Source organism: Rhodamnia argentea, chromosome 3 (assembly GCF_020921035.1).
Source record: "Rhodamnia argentea isolate NSW1041297 chromosome 3, ASM2092103v1, whole genome shotgun sequence".
NCBI lineage: Eukaryota > Viridiplantae > Streptophyta > Magnoliopsida > Myrtales > Myrtaceae > Rhodamnia > Rhodamnia argentea.
Window position 1 is genome coordinate 15,233,416 of NC_063152.1, and position 22,718 is coordinate 15,256,133.

General features: G+C 37.6%; 1 protein-coding gene across 1 annotated transcript in view; it reads right to left on the minus strand.

The window, feature by feature from the left end:
- Nucleotides 1-22,718, minus strand: part of LOC125314105 (tRNA-specific adenosine deaminase 2-like) — a 55,793-nt gene that overhangs the window by 30,679 nt on the left and 2,396 nt on the right. Inside the window, 1 exon segment of the mRNA XM_048275573.1 lies at nt 16,340-16,344. Coding sequence (XP_048131530.1) covers nt 16,340-16,344 — 5 coding nt within the window.

Consider the following 22,718-nt stretch of genomic DNA (forward strand, 5'->3'; position numbering starts at 1 on the left):
AAGAAGGATTTGTTGGAAATTGCTCACCAATGACGTGTCTGGAGGCACTAGAGCCCTAACCTAGGGTTAGGGACTTTATTACTGAGATTTATTCTCACCCCATCATGAGATTAACATTTTCAGGTTTCAAGTGACAGATCAAGTGATTGTCATGAAGTGACATCGGAAGCCATCTTTGGGAGGACTTAGATATTAAGCTCCATCTGGATGTAACCTTTAGTAGCCTTAAGAAATTGATAATTTTGTATTGTCTCCTTCGACTATGCAACCAGTTTGGTGAATACTAAGAGAGGTACCATCTTTCGTCATAAGTCATCTCTCTTTATAATGAAAGGAGTTTTGCATTCGTTTCCGCATGTGCATTTCTTTTACATTAAGCTCTAGTTTGATGGCCAAGGGATCCTAGGAGACTAAAGAAAGTTAAACGGCATGGTGGACGTTTGCGTGCCTGCTGGGTTCGGGGTATGACAGTTGTGGACGGTTGCCGGGCGCCGATGTGGCTTGTGACCAGCCGAGAAGAAATTAACGAAGGAAGAAGAAGAAAAAATTAAAGAAAGTAACTACAAAAGTAAAATAATTAAAAGGCAATTTTTAATAGAAAAAATATAAAAATAATAAAAAATGATTTTATATTTTTTAGGAAAATCAATTCCTTGACAAATGATGGAAATCGTTTTTTTTTTTTTGTCCATGTTTAAGTCTTAGCCAAACACTAAAAAAGATGATCATATTCCTGAAAAATAACTTCCGAAAAATATTTTCTGAAAATATTATATTTTTCGCGAAATAAACGGAGTCTTAGAGGGTAATACATATACTAATTATTTTAGCTGCCGACCAGCCCAAAAGGAAAGGAAAACTATCATCTTCTTGCTTACCGGCAGAGTTTTTAAATTTTAGCATTTAATAAAAGAGCCCAATCTTTCTGTTTGCTCCTCCATCTTTGTCTCTGTGGGCCAAATGACTATGACATTACGACGACCCCCTTCGCTCCCCGGAGAGAAAGTCTGCCATAGACTGGGTCGTCGTACGCCAACATCATCTTATATTACCTAAAAAGTTCAGTTTATGCACAGGAATTGAAGGATTAATTTCGGTTATGTTTCAACATTAATAAAAAAATGTTATCATTACAATAATCTTGTGCAAATCATTCTTTCATAAATATTTAGATAAGTAAATATTTGAAGGATAACTTTGGTAAATTCATGTGTTAATTCCTAAAAATAGACATTTTATTGCATCATTTCAAATTTGTCTAGATTATGTATTGAACAATTACAAATGTAGAAATAATTTCTTTCAAAGCTTCAAGTTGCACTAAATTCTTCTTATCAAGATAGGGTAGATTATGTATTTTTTTTTTCCTTTTTTCTTTTCTTCTTTTTCCCCTTTTTTTTTTATTGTGGCCCCAAGCAAGGGCCGCAATGCCATCGCCCGTCTTCACTCAGATCTAGGTGAGGCCTTTGCGGCCATTGCTAGCCACAATAAAAAAAAAAAAGGGAAAAGAGAAGAGAAAAAAATGAAAAATATATTAAATTTTTTTTTAAAAAAAAATTATGCCAACGCTAGCCATGCCATGTAAGGCAGCAATTTATGGCCAAAATTGATCGGATTGACTCAATTAAAAAAATGTGAAAAGGTTTAGGACTCAATTCAGCACAACTGAAAGATTTAGTAGAGAATTGGTAAAAATGCAATAGGTTTATGATTTTTTGGGTAACTTTTCATATCAAGATTTAGAAATTTACCATCATATTAAATTTTTCAGAGATCATTTAAGCATCTTGTGTATTATAGTTGTCATACTCTTTTTAGTAGAATTTTCTATCGTGTTTGTGAGTGATTTGCAGTCTTATAAAAAGAAGCATTATCTTTTCCCAGTTTGTATACTACTGAGCGAACAAATTGGTGTTCCAAGTCTTTTGAAGTTTTAGGCTTTGTGCCGATTGAAAATATATGAGAAAATCTCTCCAATGGTTAAATTTTTTCTATTAGAAATATATATATATATATATATATATGTAGTTTATGAAAGAGTTTCCATTTTCTTCAGCACATAAATCATTCAGAGATTGATTCCAAATAAGAAAAGTACTGTGGACTCGTATAGACATTAGTAAATTAAAATTATGTGGATCAACATTGTTGACAATATGCAGTTTTTACTCCCGTTTATATTTAAATTTTCATTCTCAATCATATAAACGTGATGGATTAGAAGATGAATCAGACTTACATTGTCACGACCCGAACCCCGCGAGCTCATCGACATCCCACCTGGCCACACTTATGTACAGTTCTCCAGGATCCAAAGGCCAACATCATTCATGCGGAAGCAAAAACAAATCCCCGTACAGAAACAATTAACATCACGATGACTTGGGACGGTAAAAACAAACTTATATACATATCCACATGTTCTATACAATTTTCCAAATCTACGGCTTCGGAGGCCACTGTACAAGCCTATGACCACTAAAACGAAAAGATTACGTAGTCGAAGCCTACTATACATCCCAAATAAAACAGCCAGCAAAAGTCAAGAGGCCAACTACCCTAGGCCTCGTTCTCGCTATCCGGTACTATATCATCTCTCGCCTCCAGCTCATCCTCGTCAAGCTCAGGTGGCTATTCCGCATCCGATGGCTCTACAACCTCCCCATCTTCTCCCGGTACCATGACATCAGGGAATACCGAATCTCCTGGGCGGAACACTCATGGCTGAGGCGGGTGGTCCGAAAAACAACGAACCCACGACGGGGTGAGATAAAATCTCGATAAGCTAGCCCCTAATCCTAGATTAGGGCTCTAGTGCCTCCAGACACATTTTTCAGTGAACAATTTCCAATAATTCTTCTTTCTTCCCAAAAATTCCACAATTTAATTTCAGAAAATTCCGTTCTTTCTCCGAAAATTCTCACACCTTCTCCAATATTCTACGTTACTCCCGTTTCGGCGTTCCACGCCCCAGTCTAACAATAAAATATTCTACGTGCTCCCGGGGCCCGTTTTTAGCACACCAGGCCATAATATAAATGTCCGCCTTACTCCAAAAATTTCCACGTTACCCCGAAAATATTCCACGGTACTCCGAAAATATTCCACGTTACTCCGAAAGTATTTCACGTTGCTCCAGAATATTCCACGTTACTTCGGAAATATTCCACGTTACACCAGAATATTCCACGTTACTCCAGAAATATTCCACGTTACTCCACCGCCATCAAATAAGTTCATAACATTGAGCCTCGGACCTTTATGGAACACGGCTCTATATATATGCCAGGGTCTCGGACACATAGGAATACGACCCACGGATCTCGGTCTCGGACACATAGGAACACGACCGGATCAAGTCTCGGACAATTAGTCGAACACGACTCACTTTGGTCTCGGACGACTTAATTGAACACGACTTTCTTACTTTCTCGGTCTCGGACAATCGGACGAATACGGCTCACCTTGGCCTCGGACGACTTGATTGAATACGACCCTCACATTTCCTCGGTCTCAGACAATCAGACGAATACGGCTCACTTTGGCCTCGAACGACTTGATTGAATACGACCCTCACATTTCCTCGGTCTCGGACAATCAGACGAATACGGCTCACTTTGGCCTCGAACGACTTGATTGAATACGACCTTATCATTTTCTTAGAATAGTTCGGGACCACGTGATTCACTCACGTTAGAGAATTAATAATTCGGGATCACCCGATTAATCCACACTAAACCAAATATTAATTCATACTACCCGATCAATTAACACTACCATAGTATCCAATCCACGTCATGCGACCATATTACGCTAATGTAGCAATTTATAAATCACGCGCCACTAAAATTATACTAACGTGGAAATTCATCACGGCCGAACGATAATAATTTTCTAACATGCAAAATAATTCTACTATAGTACTAAACTATAGTACTAATGCCACATTTATTTAGTACCATGGCATAACAACTTTTTGTCACATAAAAATAACCCTAGTTAATATATTAACTAACCATGGTTCAAAAATTAACTAGAGTCAAATACTAACTTAACCATGGTTAAACAATAGCATAAAGTAACTCTAGTTAGGGCATAAAGTAACCATAGTTAAACTTTGACTACTATTATCTTCTTGACTTTACTATTCATGCAAGAACAAGCTTTCTCTCTCCTCCAAATATTCATTCTCGGCCAAGGCATAAAAATGGCCAAAAACAACCAATTTTTCACCCAAATCTACCAAATCTCAAGTCCATTAGCATCCTAGATACCTAATATAAGGTTAGGGACCAACTTACCACTATTTTAGCAAGTTTTCTGGCGAGAAACCGAGAAAAAAATTGATTCCAATCCGGCGGCTCCGGCGACTCCTCTTGGTCGGCCAAAGCTCAAGCTACTCCGGTGATTCTAGGCGGTTCACGGTAGAGAATAGAGCTCCGGCGGTTCAAGGCGACACCGGCGGAAGCTTAGAAAAATTTTCGGTGAGAGAGAGAGACAACAATGGTGGTTCGGCCAAGAGAGGGAGTGAGCAAGAGAGAGAAAGTGAGCTAGAGAGAGAGTGGGTTCTTGAAAAAAATGAAGAAGAAGGCTAAATAATAATTAATATAAGTTAAGAATAATTAATTATGTCCACAAAGTCAAGAGGGACAAATAATTTTCTCCCCACATTGACTAGTCAAACTCGGCCAAAGGGAAAAATGACCAAAATACCCTTCGGTCCAAGTGAAAAATGTGGTATTTTTCGAGAGCAAATGGGTCATTTCCCATATCCAGTCCAAATCTACTTTTCCTGAACCTCTTTGGGGTAAACCGCGAAGGAATTGCACATAGGATGAGGAAACGTCCAAAATTTTTATTTATTGAAACCCCTGAAGGTCTGACGTCAAATTCCGAAGCTCGATTCGCGATCAATCTCGATCGATAGAATTTTCAGCGTATCTCAAACTAACGGGCGGCTTTTAGGAGTTACGCGTATCGACCCGTGATTAAAAATCACGTTTAAGAATTACTCGAGCCATGGCGACCTTGGTTGTCATTCAATTGTGAGGGTCAATCACTAGTCCCGATGATCGTGATCGTTCGAAAATAATTTAGGGACGTTTGGAACCCATACGAGGTCAAACGGAATCACCCGTGATCCAAGCGTAGGGTATTATCCAAATCGTTCCTTAATCATTCTAGGATCGATCCGTATTGGTCGGGAATATTCCCTCGACAATTTTCATGGCCAAAGAGTCAATCCAGGATCAAGTTCTTAGGTCCACGTACTTGATTTTCCTAGCTAGCCATTCCCATTTGGTTAGTCTGCTCGAGAGGGATCAACTCCGAGTGAGATTATACTGAAATACATCAATGAGACCTTTCATTTATTCAAAGCTTCGAAAGTGAGTCGGAATTCAGGATGTCACATACATAAAGCGACATATATTGTTAGGTCGGCGCTATTTTCACCCCCGTTTTGGCTAAACTACTCCTTTTTTAAATTAACAAACCGAAAAACCCTTCTCTTTCTTCCATTTATTGTTCCTTTTTTTATTATGTTAACCAGCATAAATGCCTTTTCTCTTAAATTATCAATTTGACAATAAATTACACCCAATAAAATATCATCTTATGATGCATCATTTTATCACTTTGCCTAGAAAAGGTTGTTAATTTTAATTTATGGACTCATTTTTTTAATTACAAAAGTTATATAACATGTTAGAAATTTTTAGTTATAGCGAATTATGAACACATAATTAACTGCCTATTTTTTTTTATTTTATGAAATAGCATATGGGAAACTTTGTTTCAAAGTTAAAAATTGTAATTCAATCCGATTATCTAGTAGATTTAGACATTTTGAGTGATTTTTCGTAATAAATTTGTAGGTTTATAATGTTAAACATCTCTGAATTGTGCTTCTTTTTAGCTTTTCACATTTTAATCTGAATTAAAAGATGGGGTTGAAAATTTATTTACCCATTCTGCACTTTCAAACTCACATAAGATTGTTTAGGGGAAAGTTTTAGGCATATTTTAAAGTTTTGATCCATTTGTTACGAGATTAAATTTACAATCGATATTAATTGCTTTCTCCGTAACAGGAGTTGTATGGCAAGAACTTTCATTTTTTTTCTTTTTTTTCATTTATACCTATATCATTTGTTAATATTTAGATATGGTCAAAATATAAATATGTTTGACATTTGTTCATGCTTTAACTTTCCATATTGTGATCACTTTTTATTGTTCATTTTTTTATTATGATCGGCTAAGTAATTAAATTGAATTTTGATTTTCGACTTTGAAATATAGTCTCATTAATACTATTTATACAAAAAGCACTTAATCGTGTGTTCATAAGCTTCCATAAATACAAATTTCTTGTGAATGGAAATATGAGCCCCTAAATTAAAATTGACAACATTCTCTAGGAAAAATAATAAGATTTGGTTAATTGATATCTTCATGGGCATAATAGAGCATTTATATTGTGAAATTAATGAGAGATGATAGAAATAATGGCAGTTTTGTGGATTCGCATGATAAAAAGGAAACAATAAATTGAAGAGAGAGAGAGAGAGAGAGAAGGGTACTTTGATAAGTTAACTGGATGAAAGAAGTGTTTTAACCAAAATGGGAGTGAAAATAGCACTGCCCATATTGTTATTTTAAAAATGGTTATGATGTTTAACCAATTTATTAGACAAATGAGTCACAACAGCTCATCCACAATAGTTTTTTTGGGGTGGTGCGGAAACATTAGATGCTTTCAAAGCATCATTGGATCGAGCACCGAATTAATTATTCAATATCAAGTGCCGTGAGTTTGTTACTTTACCCCTAACAAAAATACTATAGCACAACGGACTAGTTGAAGGGACAGTTATATGGTGCTTTAGAGAGCACCTAAACCTTTTAACAATTTGTCAATTTAGTCTTTCGGATCAATTTTGACCGAAAATTACCAACATGAACAATTAATAAATTTTTTTTACTTTCTGAATTTTTTCCTTGTTTATTTATTTTTCTTTTCTTTTCTTTTCCCTTTTTTCCTCTCCCGGCCATCGGCAAGCCTTGTCGATGGCTGGTGGAGATCGTTGTCGATGGCCGGTGTCGCGTGTTGCATTTACGTCGGTGCTACATAGAGATTTGTGGCAGAGTTAACACTGTTTATTTGGGATAATTTGAAGAGTTTTGACCTCCAATTGGGTTAAGATAAAAACAGCCCCACCTGGTCACCCCTAACATTTTCATCTTGGGCCTAATGTAAACTTATGCCCTTTTGAGATGGGCCTTCTAGCTTGTTTCCTCCTTACACATGGTGATACATCATTTTTCAAGTAGCTCCTATTTAGCAGTATTGACCGTATTTGCCGAGCAAATGAGACACATCGATAAAAGCCCAAAAAAAAAAAGACCTGGCACGTTATTTGACGAAAAGACTACATTGAGCTATATTTTGAAAGTTTAGGTACTGAACTGAACAAAGAAAAGTTGAGACACTTAATAGACAAATATTTCAAGTAGTTGCAGTGTTACTACCCCTAAAAAATCACGATATAGTGAAATTTTTACTTTCTTCCACAGTGTTCTTACATTTACTTTCCGATGTTGAAAACAACAAAGAGTTGAAGACTACCGCTCTTGTGCTCACAAAGATCCTCCCAGTGCTACAAGCAACTACAAAAACATTAATATCCCGCGCCCATAGTGAATCATTACATGCAGCTTTCCCAACTGGAAGTGGTTGTTCGTGTCGGGTAAGAGAACTCTCATGGTAGATATTCAGCGAAACTCTCAAGCAGCACTTGCCTATGCCTCCATTTCTAAAGCTAAGTTGTTTTACGCGAAACCAATGGAGCCTTAGTTCAAGTATGTGTCATCAGGACTATGACTTAAAATGCACTCTCGGGTCCAACTTCCATCCATAGAAAAAAAGAATCTCATAAGGTAGTGATAGTATTTTACTGGCAGAGGTATTGTGAAATTCATCTCGGGATGAATAGGACTGGTTCTCTCCATTGTGGTCGGGAAGATACCGCATATTAGCAAGACGCAAGAAAGTAGAGAGCACAAAAATTATGAACTTTAAACCGGTCGCAACCTAAAAATTAGCCTAATGGATTATCAAGTCAATTAAATTAACTAACCTAACTCGAACCCTCCCAAGTCCTACCAAATGGCAACTTAGGTTCAATTCATGAAAAATTATTTTATTGGAGCTGCCACTAATCATTTACGGTAGGTTGATTAGAAACCTATATAATATAGCGGGAGAACTATTTTATCTCTACGAACCGGAAGAAGTGAGTTCGGGGACTTGGTTACATTAATTTGACAAATTAATGCCCTTTCGATACCAACTTTCATGAAAAATCCTTTTTCGATTGATTGACTGATTTGAATGATTTTGATTTTTTTGAAAAAAAAATTTAATATGAGACCATATATTATGCGCCCGTAAGATGATTTTTTTTTGTATTTTTCGAATTAAATAAAAGCACTCAAAAGCAATCAAAAATTTGAACAAAAATAAACAAAAATCCCCATAATATACCTTTTAGCTTCCGATTTTCCAAAAAAATCCTCTCATTCCCAAAGATCTAGGCTAGAGTGAAATTTTATCCACTACATCCTCGAAGATTTGAGCCAGTATGCGGATAGAGGTATAAGACGATAACGTCCCTTTTGCCAAAAGGAAAGAACACAAAGTCTTATACTAAATTGTCATCCCATTCCATAAGATCATGGCGAAGGCGTGCAATTTAATTTTCCAAAGGGTCTAGGCACATAGGGGAGCATGTATTATGGGCATGTTTGTTTAAAGATGACCAAATTTTATAACAAATCAAAAACAAACAGCACGATAAAAATAAAATAAAAATGAGCCAATTTATTTTGGAAAATTCAAAGGGGTGGCCGAAAATATGAGATTAGGGATCCACCTTTCCTCATCCAAAATTTGATCCAATTTGAGAAAACTATCTTTAAGATTTAAAAATCTAGTTTCGGATAATTGTAAAAAAAAAATTGGATAATTATCCAATCCAACCAATCTTTATCCCTTAAGACGAACTCAAGATTGTTTCAAAAAAGATACCAATCCGAAATCTAGATAATCTGAATATTTCAAATGATATGGCAATCTCTTCAATATAATGATCGGGATTTAGATTCATGAGAAAAAAACAAGCCATCGGATATATCTAAAATTCAATCAGAATATCCATAATTTGAATTCAAAGATATGCATAATATGCATGAGATATGCTCCAAAGTTTCCAGAATAATCTCGAGGTGAGCTTTGAAACTACAAATTCAAATCAAAGAATAGCAATGCCAAATATTCATGAGACTGGTTTGTTCAAGATTCCAATTTTCCAATTCAAGCAAAAATCCTTACGGATAATGTCAAGTAATCCGGACAAATTCAAACAAGATAACTTTGATAACCAAGAGTAGAATTTTGCCTTATCTTGCGAACTGGAATTTCCTAATTCAAACCTTGCTCGAAAATTATGCACCAAGCTCGGATGATTGGCTTGATCTAGAGAATTCCACATGTGTTAAGGACTTCGGCAAAGGCGATTTTGTGGCTTCGACAAGGCTTAATTTGTATCAATAATTTGAGCACCAATTGGCTGAAAAATCAACACTAAACAGAAAAAGGAATCTTCCACAAAACAATAGGTAGATCACCCTCTATCCTGCAGAAGAAAAACTGCATTGTTTAATAAGCGAAATCGTCAGAAAAACGGGGTTGTTTTGGATTCCAAACAGCAGCAAAATGCCTCTGGACAGCAGCTAAATCGACAACAATCAGTCGCAAAAAATAAACACCAAACTGCAGCTCGAACAACAGCAAACAACAGCCTGAACAGCCCCATACAGCAGCTCGATCGGCACTAAACATCAGCGAAATCAGCCTCCAAAGTAGCAGCAACTCAGGGACCGAACAGCAGGTGAAACAACACCAAACAGCGATGGATCAGGTGGGGGAACAGCTGCAAAACTGGATCGAATCGGCCAACAAAAACTTGGATGAACAGCAAAGCAAACTTGGACCGAGCAGCAGCAGAAAGTGAGCTTGGATCAGCAGGGCTGAGCTAGAATGTACGACGGTGGCAGCTGAAGCAAGGACTCCTCGGTGTGGGTTTGATTTAATCTGCAAAAAAAAGAACGAGAAAAGGACGAGCACCAAACGCAACAGCTGGGAGAGAAATAAGAAGCATAAATTCTGGAATTTCCTTCACTAATCATGCTCCTCTGTTGCCACGCACTTGTCTTATTTTCTCTTCATGTTTTTGTTGTCTTTTGCCGTGTCTGGTGTTGTCCATGGATGGCCTGAGAACCTGCCAAAAAAGAAAAAAAATCGTGGAAAGAAATCTTGCTTCTCACCCCCTCCAGCAGCTTCTCTCGCTTTCTATGTTTTTGATGTCGACCTCCCAGTGAAGCTCTCTGACCATGTATTATAATCAATTGGCCCCCCTTGAACCCTAAGCTTAACGTGATATTTATAGACTAGGGTCAATTAATCCTAGTTGAAGTAGGATTCCTTAATGACCATCAGATTAAAAATTATGATCTTTAGGAGTCCGATTTCATTAAAACTCCTCAATAATTTCCGCCACAAGAGGAATTGTCATGGGCTAGCTCAATTTCCCGCTCTTGCGGGCTTAACTGTACAATTCCAGGCTCAAATTGGGCTTTAATTAATTAATGAATAATTAATTAAGAGCCTTTAACATTTAAATGAGCATAAATGAGCTGAATTAAATATGAAAATAGGTTCAATCCCTCTTAGAATTTTTGATAATCTCCCCATGCTCAGCTGAATTTTCCATGTGATGCCTAATCCGTCCGCTTGTCAATTTAAGCTCAATTACTTTCTCTAGCCTGAATACAATGATGCGCACGAAAAGTAAATATGCAATGCATGAGAAATTTATTTTTGGTGAGAACTATGACTATTTCTCATTCTATGCTTGAAATGAATGATTTTTAGAAAAATCAAAATTTAGGTGTCAACAAAACCCCACACAACACAAAGTCATGCACAGGAAAACAAATATCTTTGGGAGACTGCAAAATGAAAAGTTGACTACTCCCTATTAAAAGAAGTAGTTTCCACTTTCCATGCAATGCATAACTTAGTCAAATGTGCTTTTAGGACTACCAGTTTCTATCACCAACATCTGCTCAACTGGAACAAGACAAAGAACACGAGAGCACTAATTTTGGCACCACAAGTAAATTAACCTCACTTGGTATTGTCGATTTGATGAAGAGATCCAGCAAAATTGTGAGAGAACATTAGGTAAAGTCGAATTTCATCCAGAGATGAAGAATCTTTTGTTGTGTCTCATATTCCTAATGAAGAGACAGAGAGGCTATGAAAATGTTAATAGAGGTGTTGAGGAGAAGAGTCGAGGGAACTTTTCAGAAAAGGACTAATTTTCAATTCCAAATCACAAAAGAGGAGGCAGGGCAGGTACCGTTCTTGTGTTTGGGTGGGTCACATGAGTACATATTTGGGATAAAGATGTCACCCAAGTACAAATTTGAGTTTTCTGTTGTCACACAAAATAAAATAAAAAAATTGAGATAATTGTGTTACAGTGGATATAGTTTGGGATTTTTGATGATTTCTATCCTAATTTAATTTTGCGGAATGGATATCTTATCTAGCCTAATTTCCCTAAAAAGAAAACCAATTTTAGGTTCAGTTCCAATTCTACCTTGAGTCTTTTTTTTTTTTGGTCTGAAAGAAAAATCCAAACTTTAAGTCCAATTCAAATCTACCTCAAAATTTTCTTTGTCTAAAAAAAATCCCCAACAGTAGGTTCCGTCTCACATCTACCCTTAATTTTAATTCTAATTTCAAATCTATCCCCATTAACCCTTTGTCCAAAAATCATCATTCGTCGTCCCTAATTTCCCTTCATATCAAAGAACATTTACGTGTTGAAAATATTTTTTCACGTCATTTTACTAATGTGGATTTGTTATTTTCACCTCAAACGACTAATGACATTTTTGGATGGAGGGCTAATAAAGGCATATTTGAGATAGATTAAAACTTGATATTTTTTTAGGTAAAAAAAAAAAGTTCAGTGCAGATTTGGGACTAGAGTTAAAGTTGGTGATTATTTTAAAAAAGAAAATATCCGGGACAAACTTGAGATTGGATCTAAACTTGAGGGTTTGTCTTGAGATAGAAAAAAAAAAAAAGATTTGAGGCGGAATTGGAATTGGGCTTAAAGTTTAAGGTTTCTTAGTCAATTCAGCCTATCTCACTTGTGAATAGTTATTTTTGGGTAAAAGCTGTAAGTAAAGTGATAAATACTCATTTCTCTACAGAAATCCATGTGGATTTCGACATACTTGAACTCCCTTAGCCTCCTGAACTAATCCAAAGCTGATAAAACAAAAGAAAAACAAAAAAAGAAGTACTCGTTTATCTGCTCCACTCTCAGCAATGCTTAACATGAGGAATTTCAGAATGCTTACGAGTTCATTGGGAAAAGTACACTAGAAGTGTTATAACTTGTATACGGCGTTCACTTGAGAGCCATAACTTTCAAAACATTCACTTAAGTGCCATAACTTTCAAAAATCGTTCATTTGAGTGCTATGTCGGAGCAAAATCGTTTACTTGAGTGCTACAGTACCTTTTTCGACGTGCCACGTCAGCTTTCCGACGTGCCACTTTAACTTTCCGACGTCTATAGTAACTTTTCCAGCGTGCTACAGTAACTTTTCCGGGGTCTACAGTAACTTTTGCGGCTGTCACGTCAACATGGTACTCAAGTGAATGATTTTTAAAAGTTATGGCACTTAAGTCACTTAAGTGAACGTTTTTGAAAATTATGGCACTCAAGTGAACGCCGTACAAAAGTTATGGCATTTCTAATGTACTTTTCCTCAGGTTCATTATAGGAGAAATAACCTCGTGCCCTTGCAACCAAAAATCCCCACAAGAGCAAATGGCACTCCTGAAGTGAGAGCGCGCCTGGAATCTGTGACGACGATCTCATGACTAACAATCTTTGCAATAAGTTTAATTGCAGAATGACAACTCCCACAAATTCGAAAATTCTTCATTAGAGTTATCGTGCTACCCTTGATAGTACTGATCGATGCAATGCAACAGCAACCGTTTCACTATGGTAAAATAATGACTCTTCCTACTGTTTGTCTTACACGTCATGGAGAGAGAACCTCTTGCCTAAAGCATAACCCCCAATTCCTTCAACTTCATTTTTAACCAATCCAGCTTCCAATATATGTTCTCACTCAAAGGATGGGATTTATCCCTGGCAAGACATATATGGTTTTGCCACTTTATAGCAACCTGACTGCGACCTGGTTGCTTCACAATCCCTCCATCCCTCATATCCACTCTTAATCTCGAGACACCACCTCACCTATTAGCAGGAGCATAGAAATTGACAGTACCAGCATAAGCAGCACTACAATTTGGTTCTAGGTCGAGAATATGGTTTGCAATTCTTTCTGCCAAATATAGGTTAGAATGCATCCTGCAAGAACTAAGCAAAGCAAGCCACACGATGGAGTTAGCTTAAAAGGGCGTGTTTCTTACAAGATCCTCTGCTTCCTCCAGCTCCCCACATCGTCCTAGCACACCCACCATGCAAGCATAATGCTCGCGCTTCTCAATTTAACGGAAGTGTTCTCACTGAACTATCTAAACAAAGCATCTCTCCCCTTTTGTGACAAATCTGAATGACAACATGAAGAAAGCAGTCTTGCGAGTGTGATCTCATCTGGTTGTACATGTCAGCGCATCATGTGGTTAAACAACTCCATAGCTCGCATCCCTCTGCCATGTTCTGCACAGCCCGTGAATAATGACTTTCGAGGGGACGACATTCTTCTCCACGACTCCTTTTAACACTGCAACAGCATCATCAACGACTCCGCACTTTTTAAACATGACTATAAGAGAATTGCCAATAAAAATTTCACTTCCCAGTTTCATCTTTACAGCTGACACATGGACCTTCTTACCTCGACCTAGACAGTCTAAAATACGACAAGAATTTAACGCGCTTACAAAAGAAATTGGCTTAGAAGAACATTTGTTCTCATCATGTCACTGAACACCTTCATGCCGTCATCATGCCTACCATTCAAGCCATAACCACATTCCTCTACAACGCTTCACTGAAGACTTGGTTTGCTTTGTCAATTTGCCTGTAGTTGTTAGCATAGAACGTGATGAGAGAAGCACATACAAATCCATGAAGGCAGAATCCTGGCTTGGAAACATGACCATGAATCTGCACACCAATGGGAAAAGGCAACGCATTTGCACAGGCACTCAAAGCACATGACAATGTACTTGGTGCAACTCCAGACTTGAACATTCTCTCAAAAACAATTAAAGCTTCTTCACTCTCACCATTTTGGTCAAGCTCGCCGATGACTATCCATGAAATCACATTTTGAGAAAGCATTTGCTCAAACAACTTCATAGCATCGTCCACCCTTGCAACCTCACTATACCCCTGAAGCATCGCATTCCATGCAGCGAGATCTCTTATGGGCATCTCTTTGAAAGATCCCTCTGCCTGTTGAACTTGTCACAAAACAACACTGGGTTTCGGTATTTCATCGAAAGGCTCTTCTGTCATCATCAATTCCCCTTCTAAACAGCCTTTGATCATTGTGTTCTGTATGATTTTGTAGGACCGCTCCCAACTGTTTTAAAAGCTTTCAAAATAATTGGCAGTGACATCACCAAATCTCACATAATATCAGAGTATGAGGTCTTGAGTTTGAATCTTTCTAGGCTTCCACTTGCCTCTCCAATTAAATACGTCCATGCTTAATACTAGAGAAAAAAGACTAGACCAAGAGTGAGTGGGAGTGATAAAGTATTTATATATTAAATCATGACTTCATCTAACAACATAAACTTTTAGAACAGTTAGCGGTGATCCTACAAAACCTCACATATTCCAACAAATTGCGTCTCTCATGGGCTTTTCTTACAACAATTTCGAGGCATCGTCAAGGCGGCCATTTTGACCAACCCATGATCATTTTTGGGGGAAATTACCCAAAAAGTCATAAACCTATTGTATTTATGCCAATTCAGTCCTAAACTTTTCAATTGTGCCAATTCAATCCTAGACCTTTTAACAATTTGCCAATTCAATTCTAAACCTTTTGAAATTTTGCCAATTTAGTCATAAACCTCTTAAAGTTTTGTCATTTTAGTCCTAAACCTATGATTTGAGTAATTGGCCGAAATGACTAAATTTATAATTTTTGAAAAGGTTTAGGACTAGTTTGGCAAATTATTAAAAGGTTCATGACCAAAGTGACATAATTGAAAGGTTTAGGACCGAATTGGTAAATTGTTAAAATATGCAATACTGAATTAGCACAATTGAAAGGTTTAAGACCGAATTGGCACAACTGTAATAGGTTTAGAACTTTTTGGACAATTTTCCCATCACTTTTGTGAACAAACGGACATCCGGGCATTGAAACATGTCCGGAACCTCGAACCTCCCGAGTTTCATCTTTTTTTTCGTCCTTAAGGTGTGCAGAGATGGAGGGACTGTCATGAGTTGCATAACTCATACGTTTAAAGAAGCGCTTGGAGACTTGTGTGTAGGTTTCAAATGAACCAATGAAGAAGGGAACGAGTTTGTGCAGGAGCATTGGGAGATTTGGGTAAAAAATCATAACGACAAGCTTCCCTACTCCTGTTATCGCAGCGGGCATGACTCGTGAACTTTTAAAATTATCGTACCACCAAGGCCCATATAATGAAGCCAATTCAATAAATCGAGATTTTTGGGTTGCTACTTTGAGGAGCATAATTGTGCCTCAGCCATTTGTTATGTGGACTAAAGCTTGAAACCATTCGAATATGATAATTTTATAAGCATATACTGAGTCAGGAAATTCTTTGAAATTTTATCTAATCATTTAGAGTTTTCTTTATCTTGTTTGGGTATACTCTTAATTATGTATTTTTTTCAAGATAATTACTCTCATTTCTAGAAAATAAGATAATGTCATTTTTTTTTTTATAACGGATCTTTGCCTTAAAAGGATTTCTCAATTGAAATTGAATGGTGATAAATGTAGTTGATTTTGGTTGGACATCAGGATGGATATTTTGATTGAGTGGTTTTAAATGATGAATGCTGTCTGTCAAACAGGGTCATGCGTAGGCGCGACCTGTTAAGTAGCAGATCGTGCACCGTTTTGGGCTTCGGCCAACTTAGGCCCATGGATTATAATGGGCTGGTCTTGGCCCAATTCTTTGTCTTGACTGAGCTTTGGAGCTCAAATCCAACAATGGGACCCAACCTTAAAGAACTCTCAGCCCCAAAATTCTATAGGGTCACTGATCCAGTGACCAATTCGACTTAACAGCCGACCACTGGGCCACAACTTGCAAATATAAGTGATCGTTCAATCACTAATGATCTCTGATTAGTAATAATCGGTTGATCCCATTTCTCTTACTTTTCAATCTTTACTCACATATTAATTAGAAATGCTCTTTGTCTCTAATTCGGATTGTTAATTACATCTATTACCTTTCTCCTTACAAGGCTTTAATCGTGTTCTAAATTTCACAACAGAAAACAAAAACAACAATAATTATAAATGTGTTGGATCAATTGAAAACAAAAACAACAATAATTATAAATGTGTTGGATCATTCCCAAACAATCGTAACTTCACCTTACAATTGTCATGGAACTCATTCAATGGGTATTGTAAAAACACCGTATACGTGCCATCTCCGCCTCCGCAAGTAATCAAATTTGACTACCATGAGACACAATGGCTCTTCAACTATGAGAAATTGTAGGGATAATCCCGGAAGCTAGTACCCGCCAAGACACTTCCCGGAATGATGCCCATGCACTTGAAAAGCTCCAACCAACTGTGAGCAAGGAACTTTCTATTGGGAAATTTAGCGAATGGGATGAACAATGAAATCGGACTACGAGGTGTGATAGCACTTATTTTAAGAATTAGTTGCCCCACAACATTGTTGATAATTATCGACAAAGATCCTCCGTAATATAACAGTCTCAAGCGAGAATACTAAATAGCAATTCTAATATTTCTTTAAAAACTCTCTAGGAAAACAATTGAAAACAAAGGATGTACTTCTTTTGTGTTAAAAGGACGAAAACTGGAAGAAGTAATAAATTGTACAAAAACATTTAGCAATTTATAGAGAAATCATTTGAAAAGACACAACCTTTCAAAGGTTAACAAGTTACGTTCAAATAAACACAACCTTTTGAACGTTAAGAAATTATGTTCGAATAGACACAATCTTTCGAAAATTAAGCAATTGTCCAAATAGATACAATTTAGACACACCTCTTCAAAGATTGTATGAGTCCTTTGTGAACAGTTGCACTATTTATAGAAATAGAAAAACAGACTTTGTGTGGAGATGAGAGGGAAAGAGAAAGGAGGCTGCCCTCCGCAACACCGGCCACTAGATGCACACATTATAGTGAGCGCCAATTGCTTCTGTTGACCAAGCAAATCATTGAGATTTTCATGTACTCTTGGTGCCACCACTTGACTATCTAAACAATCATGGTCACCACACGACCAATCGAATCATTGAAATTTGCTCACAATTTTATGCTAGGCAAAGTCAACAATCATCACCACATTGACCGACTCTACAAGCATCATATATTCCAGTGTTTAGGACATAACTGGTACACTCAAGAAGCTTAAATCCAGTCTATGCATTCTTTGCTAGGAAATCCATGCAAATTAGATATCACTTTTATCATAATTAGGGATCGCACATGATATAGTCCGTGCTCGGACACATCAATAGCACACCTTGAATTAACTCAAAATTTCTGAAAACTTCAAAAAAGAAAATAAAAATCAAGCATATTAAAAGAATATATCACATGAAAAAAATTAGCATCCGAAAGGTGATGCCTACATAGGGTTAATGCCGTAAAATGTCTGATAATTAAGTAAAAGCACAAAATGAACTTGTGATTGTAGTTGCAATCCTCGGTGAACACATGACCATCCGTGCAAAAACCGATCCGGACAAGAATCGAGCTTCTTCTCTCGGGCCCCTTGAGGAAATTCTGTGATTGGAAAAGCAGTAAATGGCACATGCATTATCGGTTAAGAGTGCACAGAATCGTTTAAAGCCACTTTATGGAATGCTAAATGTTTAACTACATCCTCTTATCACAAAACAGAATTCTAATCATCGTCGGTAATATTCACACAAGTATCTATACTAAAAAGGCTATTTGAACTTACTATGTTTATGAAATGTTTTAACATTTTGTGACAAAATAATTAACTTTTTCTGACATCACAAACAAACATGAGAGGAACTTATTGTGCTAGAATCGGTACCCAGTATGTCATATCCAGGTTTGTGCTTTACATGTAGAAAACAAAGACTAAAAAAATTATAGTTCAAAAGTAATGCTGCAATGAAGTTCGCCTCAAGAATAAGAACAAACTTGAACTGCAAGTTTGACTTAGGTTATAGTCCAATGAAGAGATTAACTAACGGGAATAAGAAAAATGAACAATACAATCACAATAAACTAAAGTGAGCACCGTAAACAATTTTTGGCACTCTTGATGTCCTTCTTCCAGGAAATATATAGCTATAGGCATACCCCATCTTAGCATCTAGCACGAGCATCATATCCTACTGCCACAACAAGAAACATTGCCACAGTGCCACACTCCATGCCATTCCCTTTTAACAGGCTATACTATAGAAGGTTCCAACCATGCGGCCCACTTGTATATGCACAAGTAACCGACAATAATTCAATATGCAAAAGAGTTGCATCATAGCACCATACATGATGTCCATGATGTTCAGAAAAGCGAGAATCATAATCCAAAGGTCTTACCTAGTTGTGTAAAGCAATGACAGGATTCAATAGGAAGGATCGACGCACGCAAATCTAATAAGAAGCCCGAGTAACCCGTGACCTGTAAGGCTTTGGAGATGAAATCCCAATATTAGCATTCAGTATTTATGTATGACATTTAAACGAATCATAGACTACACAATGTCATCAACAGCAAATGAATGGAAAAGGAGGGGAAAATGGAGAAGAGGAATGATATTCAAGTTACCAAATGATTTTCAAGTTACGGGGTTCTATAAAACAGACAAGGAAATCAAATTCATTTTATGATTGCTTAGACAAATTATGTTAAGGCCATCTTTTCCGTATCTAATGAGTTGCAAAACCGTACTAATTATCTTAGAAGCATGAAAAGTTTAAGTTCTGATCACTCTATTGAAATATATGCAATCGAAGAGCTCAAATTGGAGAATTGCCTGACCAAGAACCATATATGTCGGTAATTCACGATAAGGATCAAGAAGATACTTCTCTCAACGAGTCTAACCGACGGATTAGCTATTAAGATATTGCACTTACTCTTTTTCCTTAATTAAGGACATGACGTCCCATTTCTCAAATGGTAATCTGGCTAAGAATACCCAGTCTAGAGGAAAAAGTTACATTGGATAAACTGGGCATCCGAAACTCTACCTTTTGTTCTTGAGCAAATTCTATGCCCATTCACAGCAACCATTATATGGTTTGAGCATAGCTCTCTTGAATCAACTATACTTAGGGTCCATTTGATCCAGAAGTTTCATTACTGCAAAAGAAACAAGAAAAAAAGTTGGAAACATTCATAAATCACGCAAAAACTTGAATGAGACTACAAAGATGAAATTTTTGTGGAAGCCACCCAATAGTTCCGATGATTCTGCATTTTCACCTAGCTCATCGCCTTGAAACCCAAAACAGATTCTATTTGCAAAACATGTCCAAATATCATGCAAGATATAATTTAGCAGACTAATTGACAAAGCACTTTGCAAAAGAAGGTACCATCTAAGCAAAAACAAGTTCGCCGATAAAGGAATATGCTTGACTTTAGGAAGTTTACATTTAGGTCCTAACAATATCAATTTTAAGGAGTATCTGTACTCCGGAAAACAGATTTTCAAGCAAGCAAATAATATCCGAAGTGTGCTATTTAATTCAATTGACAGTAACTAGGCTCTACCCCTTGGCAAACTTCTTGCATCAGATTTAAAAGAAGTGTGTTTGGGTTAGCCATGGCTTAAAGCGTGACATCCTGAATTCCGACCCACTTTCGAAGCTTTGAATAAATGAAAGGTCTCATTGATGTATTTCAGTCTAACCTCACTCGGAGTTGATCCCTCTTGAGCGGACTAACCAAATGGGAATGGCTAGCTAGGAAAATCAAGTACGTGGACCTAAGAACTTGATCCTGGATTGACTCTTTGGCCATGAAAATTGTCGAGGGAATATTACGGACCAATATAGGCCGATCCTAGAATGATTAGGGAACGATTTGGATAATACCCTACGCTTGGAGCACGGGTGATTCCGTCCGACCTCGTATGGGTTCCGAACGTCCCCGAATTATTTTCTAACGATCGCGACCATCGGGACTAGTGATTGACCCTCGCAATTGAATGACAACCAAGGTCGCCATGGCTCGAGTAATTCTTAAACGTGATTTTAATCACGGGTCGATACGCGTAACTCCTAAAAGCCGCCCGTTAGTTTGAGATATGCTGAAAATTTTATTGATCGAGATTGATCGCGAATTGAGCTTCGGAATTTGACGTCGGACCTTCAGGGGTTTCAATAGATAAAAATTTTGGACGTTTCCTCATCCCGAGTGCAATTCCTTCGCAGTTCACCCCAAAGAGGTTCGGGAAAAGTAGATTTGGACTGGATATGGGAAAGGACCCATTTGCCCTCGAAAAATACCCCATTTTTCACTTGGAGCGAAGGGTATTTTGGTCATTTTTCCCTTTGGCCGAGATTGACTAGTCTTGGTGGGGAGGAAATTATTTTTTTTTTATCCCTCTTGACTTTGTGGATCCAATAATTATCTTAACTTATATTAATTATTATTTTGGCCCCTTCTTCTTCATTTTTCAAGAGCACACTCTCTCTCTAGCTCACTTTCTCTCTACCTCACTCTCCCTCTCCCTCACTTGGCCGAACACCCTCTCTCTCACCCTCCGTTGCCGAAAATTCTTCAAGCCTTCTTTGGTGTCGCTTTGGAGCGCTTGGAGTCGCTAGATCGTCACCGAGTCGCCGGCCGTGCAAGGATCGCCGGAATCGCCGATTGGTTCAAGCTTTTCCTCAACCGTTCAACGGAGGTTTTTGCGAGTTTTTGAGGTAGGATTGTTTCTAAACCTAAATTAGGTGGTTAGGTTGCTAAAAGACCATGAAATTGTGAATTTTTGATGAAGAAAATTGTTGGTTTTGGGCTTGAGGAGGGGCTGGACGAAAATTGCAGATTTGAGGAGAAAGAAGGCTTGTTCTTGCAATGAATAGTAAATGCAAGAGGATATTTGTTTGGTCAAAGTTTGACCATGGTTACTCTACCAACTCTAGTTACTTTTTGTTCAACTATGGTTGCTTTATGCTATAGTTTAATCATGGTTAGGTTAGTATTTGACTCCAGTTAATTTTTGAACCATGGTTAGTTAATATATTAACTAGGGTTACTTTTATGTGACACAAAGTCGTTATGCCACGATGCTAATTAAATGTGACATTGTTATAGTATAGTACTATGGTCGTGAATTAATTATATGTTAGAAAATTATTATTGTTCGGCCGTGATAAATTTCCACGTTAGTATAATTTTAGTGGCGCGTGATTTATATATTGCTACGTTAGCGTAATATGGTCGCATGACGTGGATTGGATACTATGGTAGTATTAATTGATCGAGTAGTCTGAATTAATATTTGAATTAGTGTGGATTAATCGGGTGATCCCGAATTATTAATTCTCTAACGTGAGTGAATCACGTGGTCCCGATCTATTCTGAGAAAATGAGAAGGGTCGTATTCAATCAAGTCGCCCGAGGCCAAAGTGAGCCGTATTCGTCCGATTGTGCGAGACCAAGGAAATGTGAGGGTCGTATTCAATCAAGTCGTCCGAGGTCAAAGTGAGCCGTATTCGTCCGATTGTCCGAGACCGAGAAAGCAAGAAAGTCGTGTTCAATTAAGTCGTCCGAGACCAAAGTGAGTCGTGTTCGACTAATTGTCCGAGACTTGATCCGGTCGTGTTCCTATGTGTCCGAGACCGAGATCCGTGGGTCGTATTCCTATGTGTCTGAGACCCCGATATATATATAGAGCCGTGTTCCATAAAGGTCCGAGGCTCAATTTCATGAACTTATGATGGCGGTGGAGTAACATGGAATATTTTTGGAGTAACGTGGAATATTCTGGAGTAACGTGGAATATTCTGGAGTAGTGTGGAATATTTTCGGAGTAACGTGGAATTTTCTATGACAGCCTGATGCGTTAAACGCGGGCTTTGGATCAATGTGGATATTTATATTATGGCCCGATGCGTTAAATGCGGGCCCTGGAGCACGTAGAATATTTTATTGTCGGAGCGAGGCGTGGAACGCCGAAACGGGAGTAACGTAGAATATTTGAGAAGGTGTGGGAATTTTCGGAGAAAGAATGGAATTTTCTGGAATTAAATTGTGGAATTTTTAGTAAGAAAGAAGAGTTGTTGGAAATTGTTCATTGAAAATGTGTCTGGAGGCACTAGAGCCCTAATATAGGATTAGGGGCTAGCTTTACGAGATTTTATCTCACCCCGTCGTGGGTTCGTTGT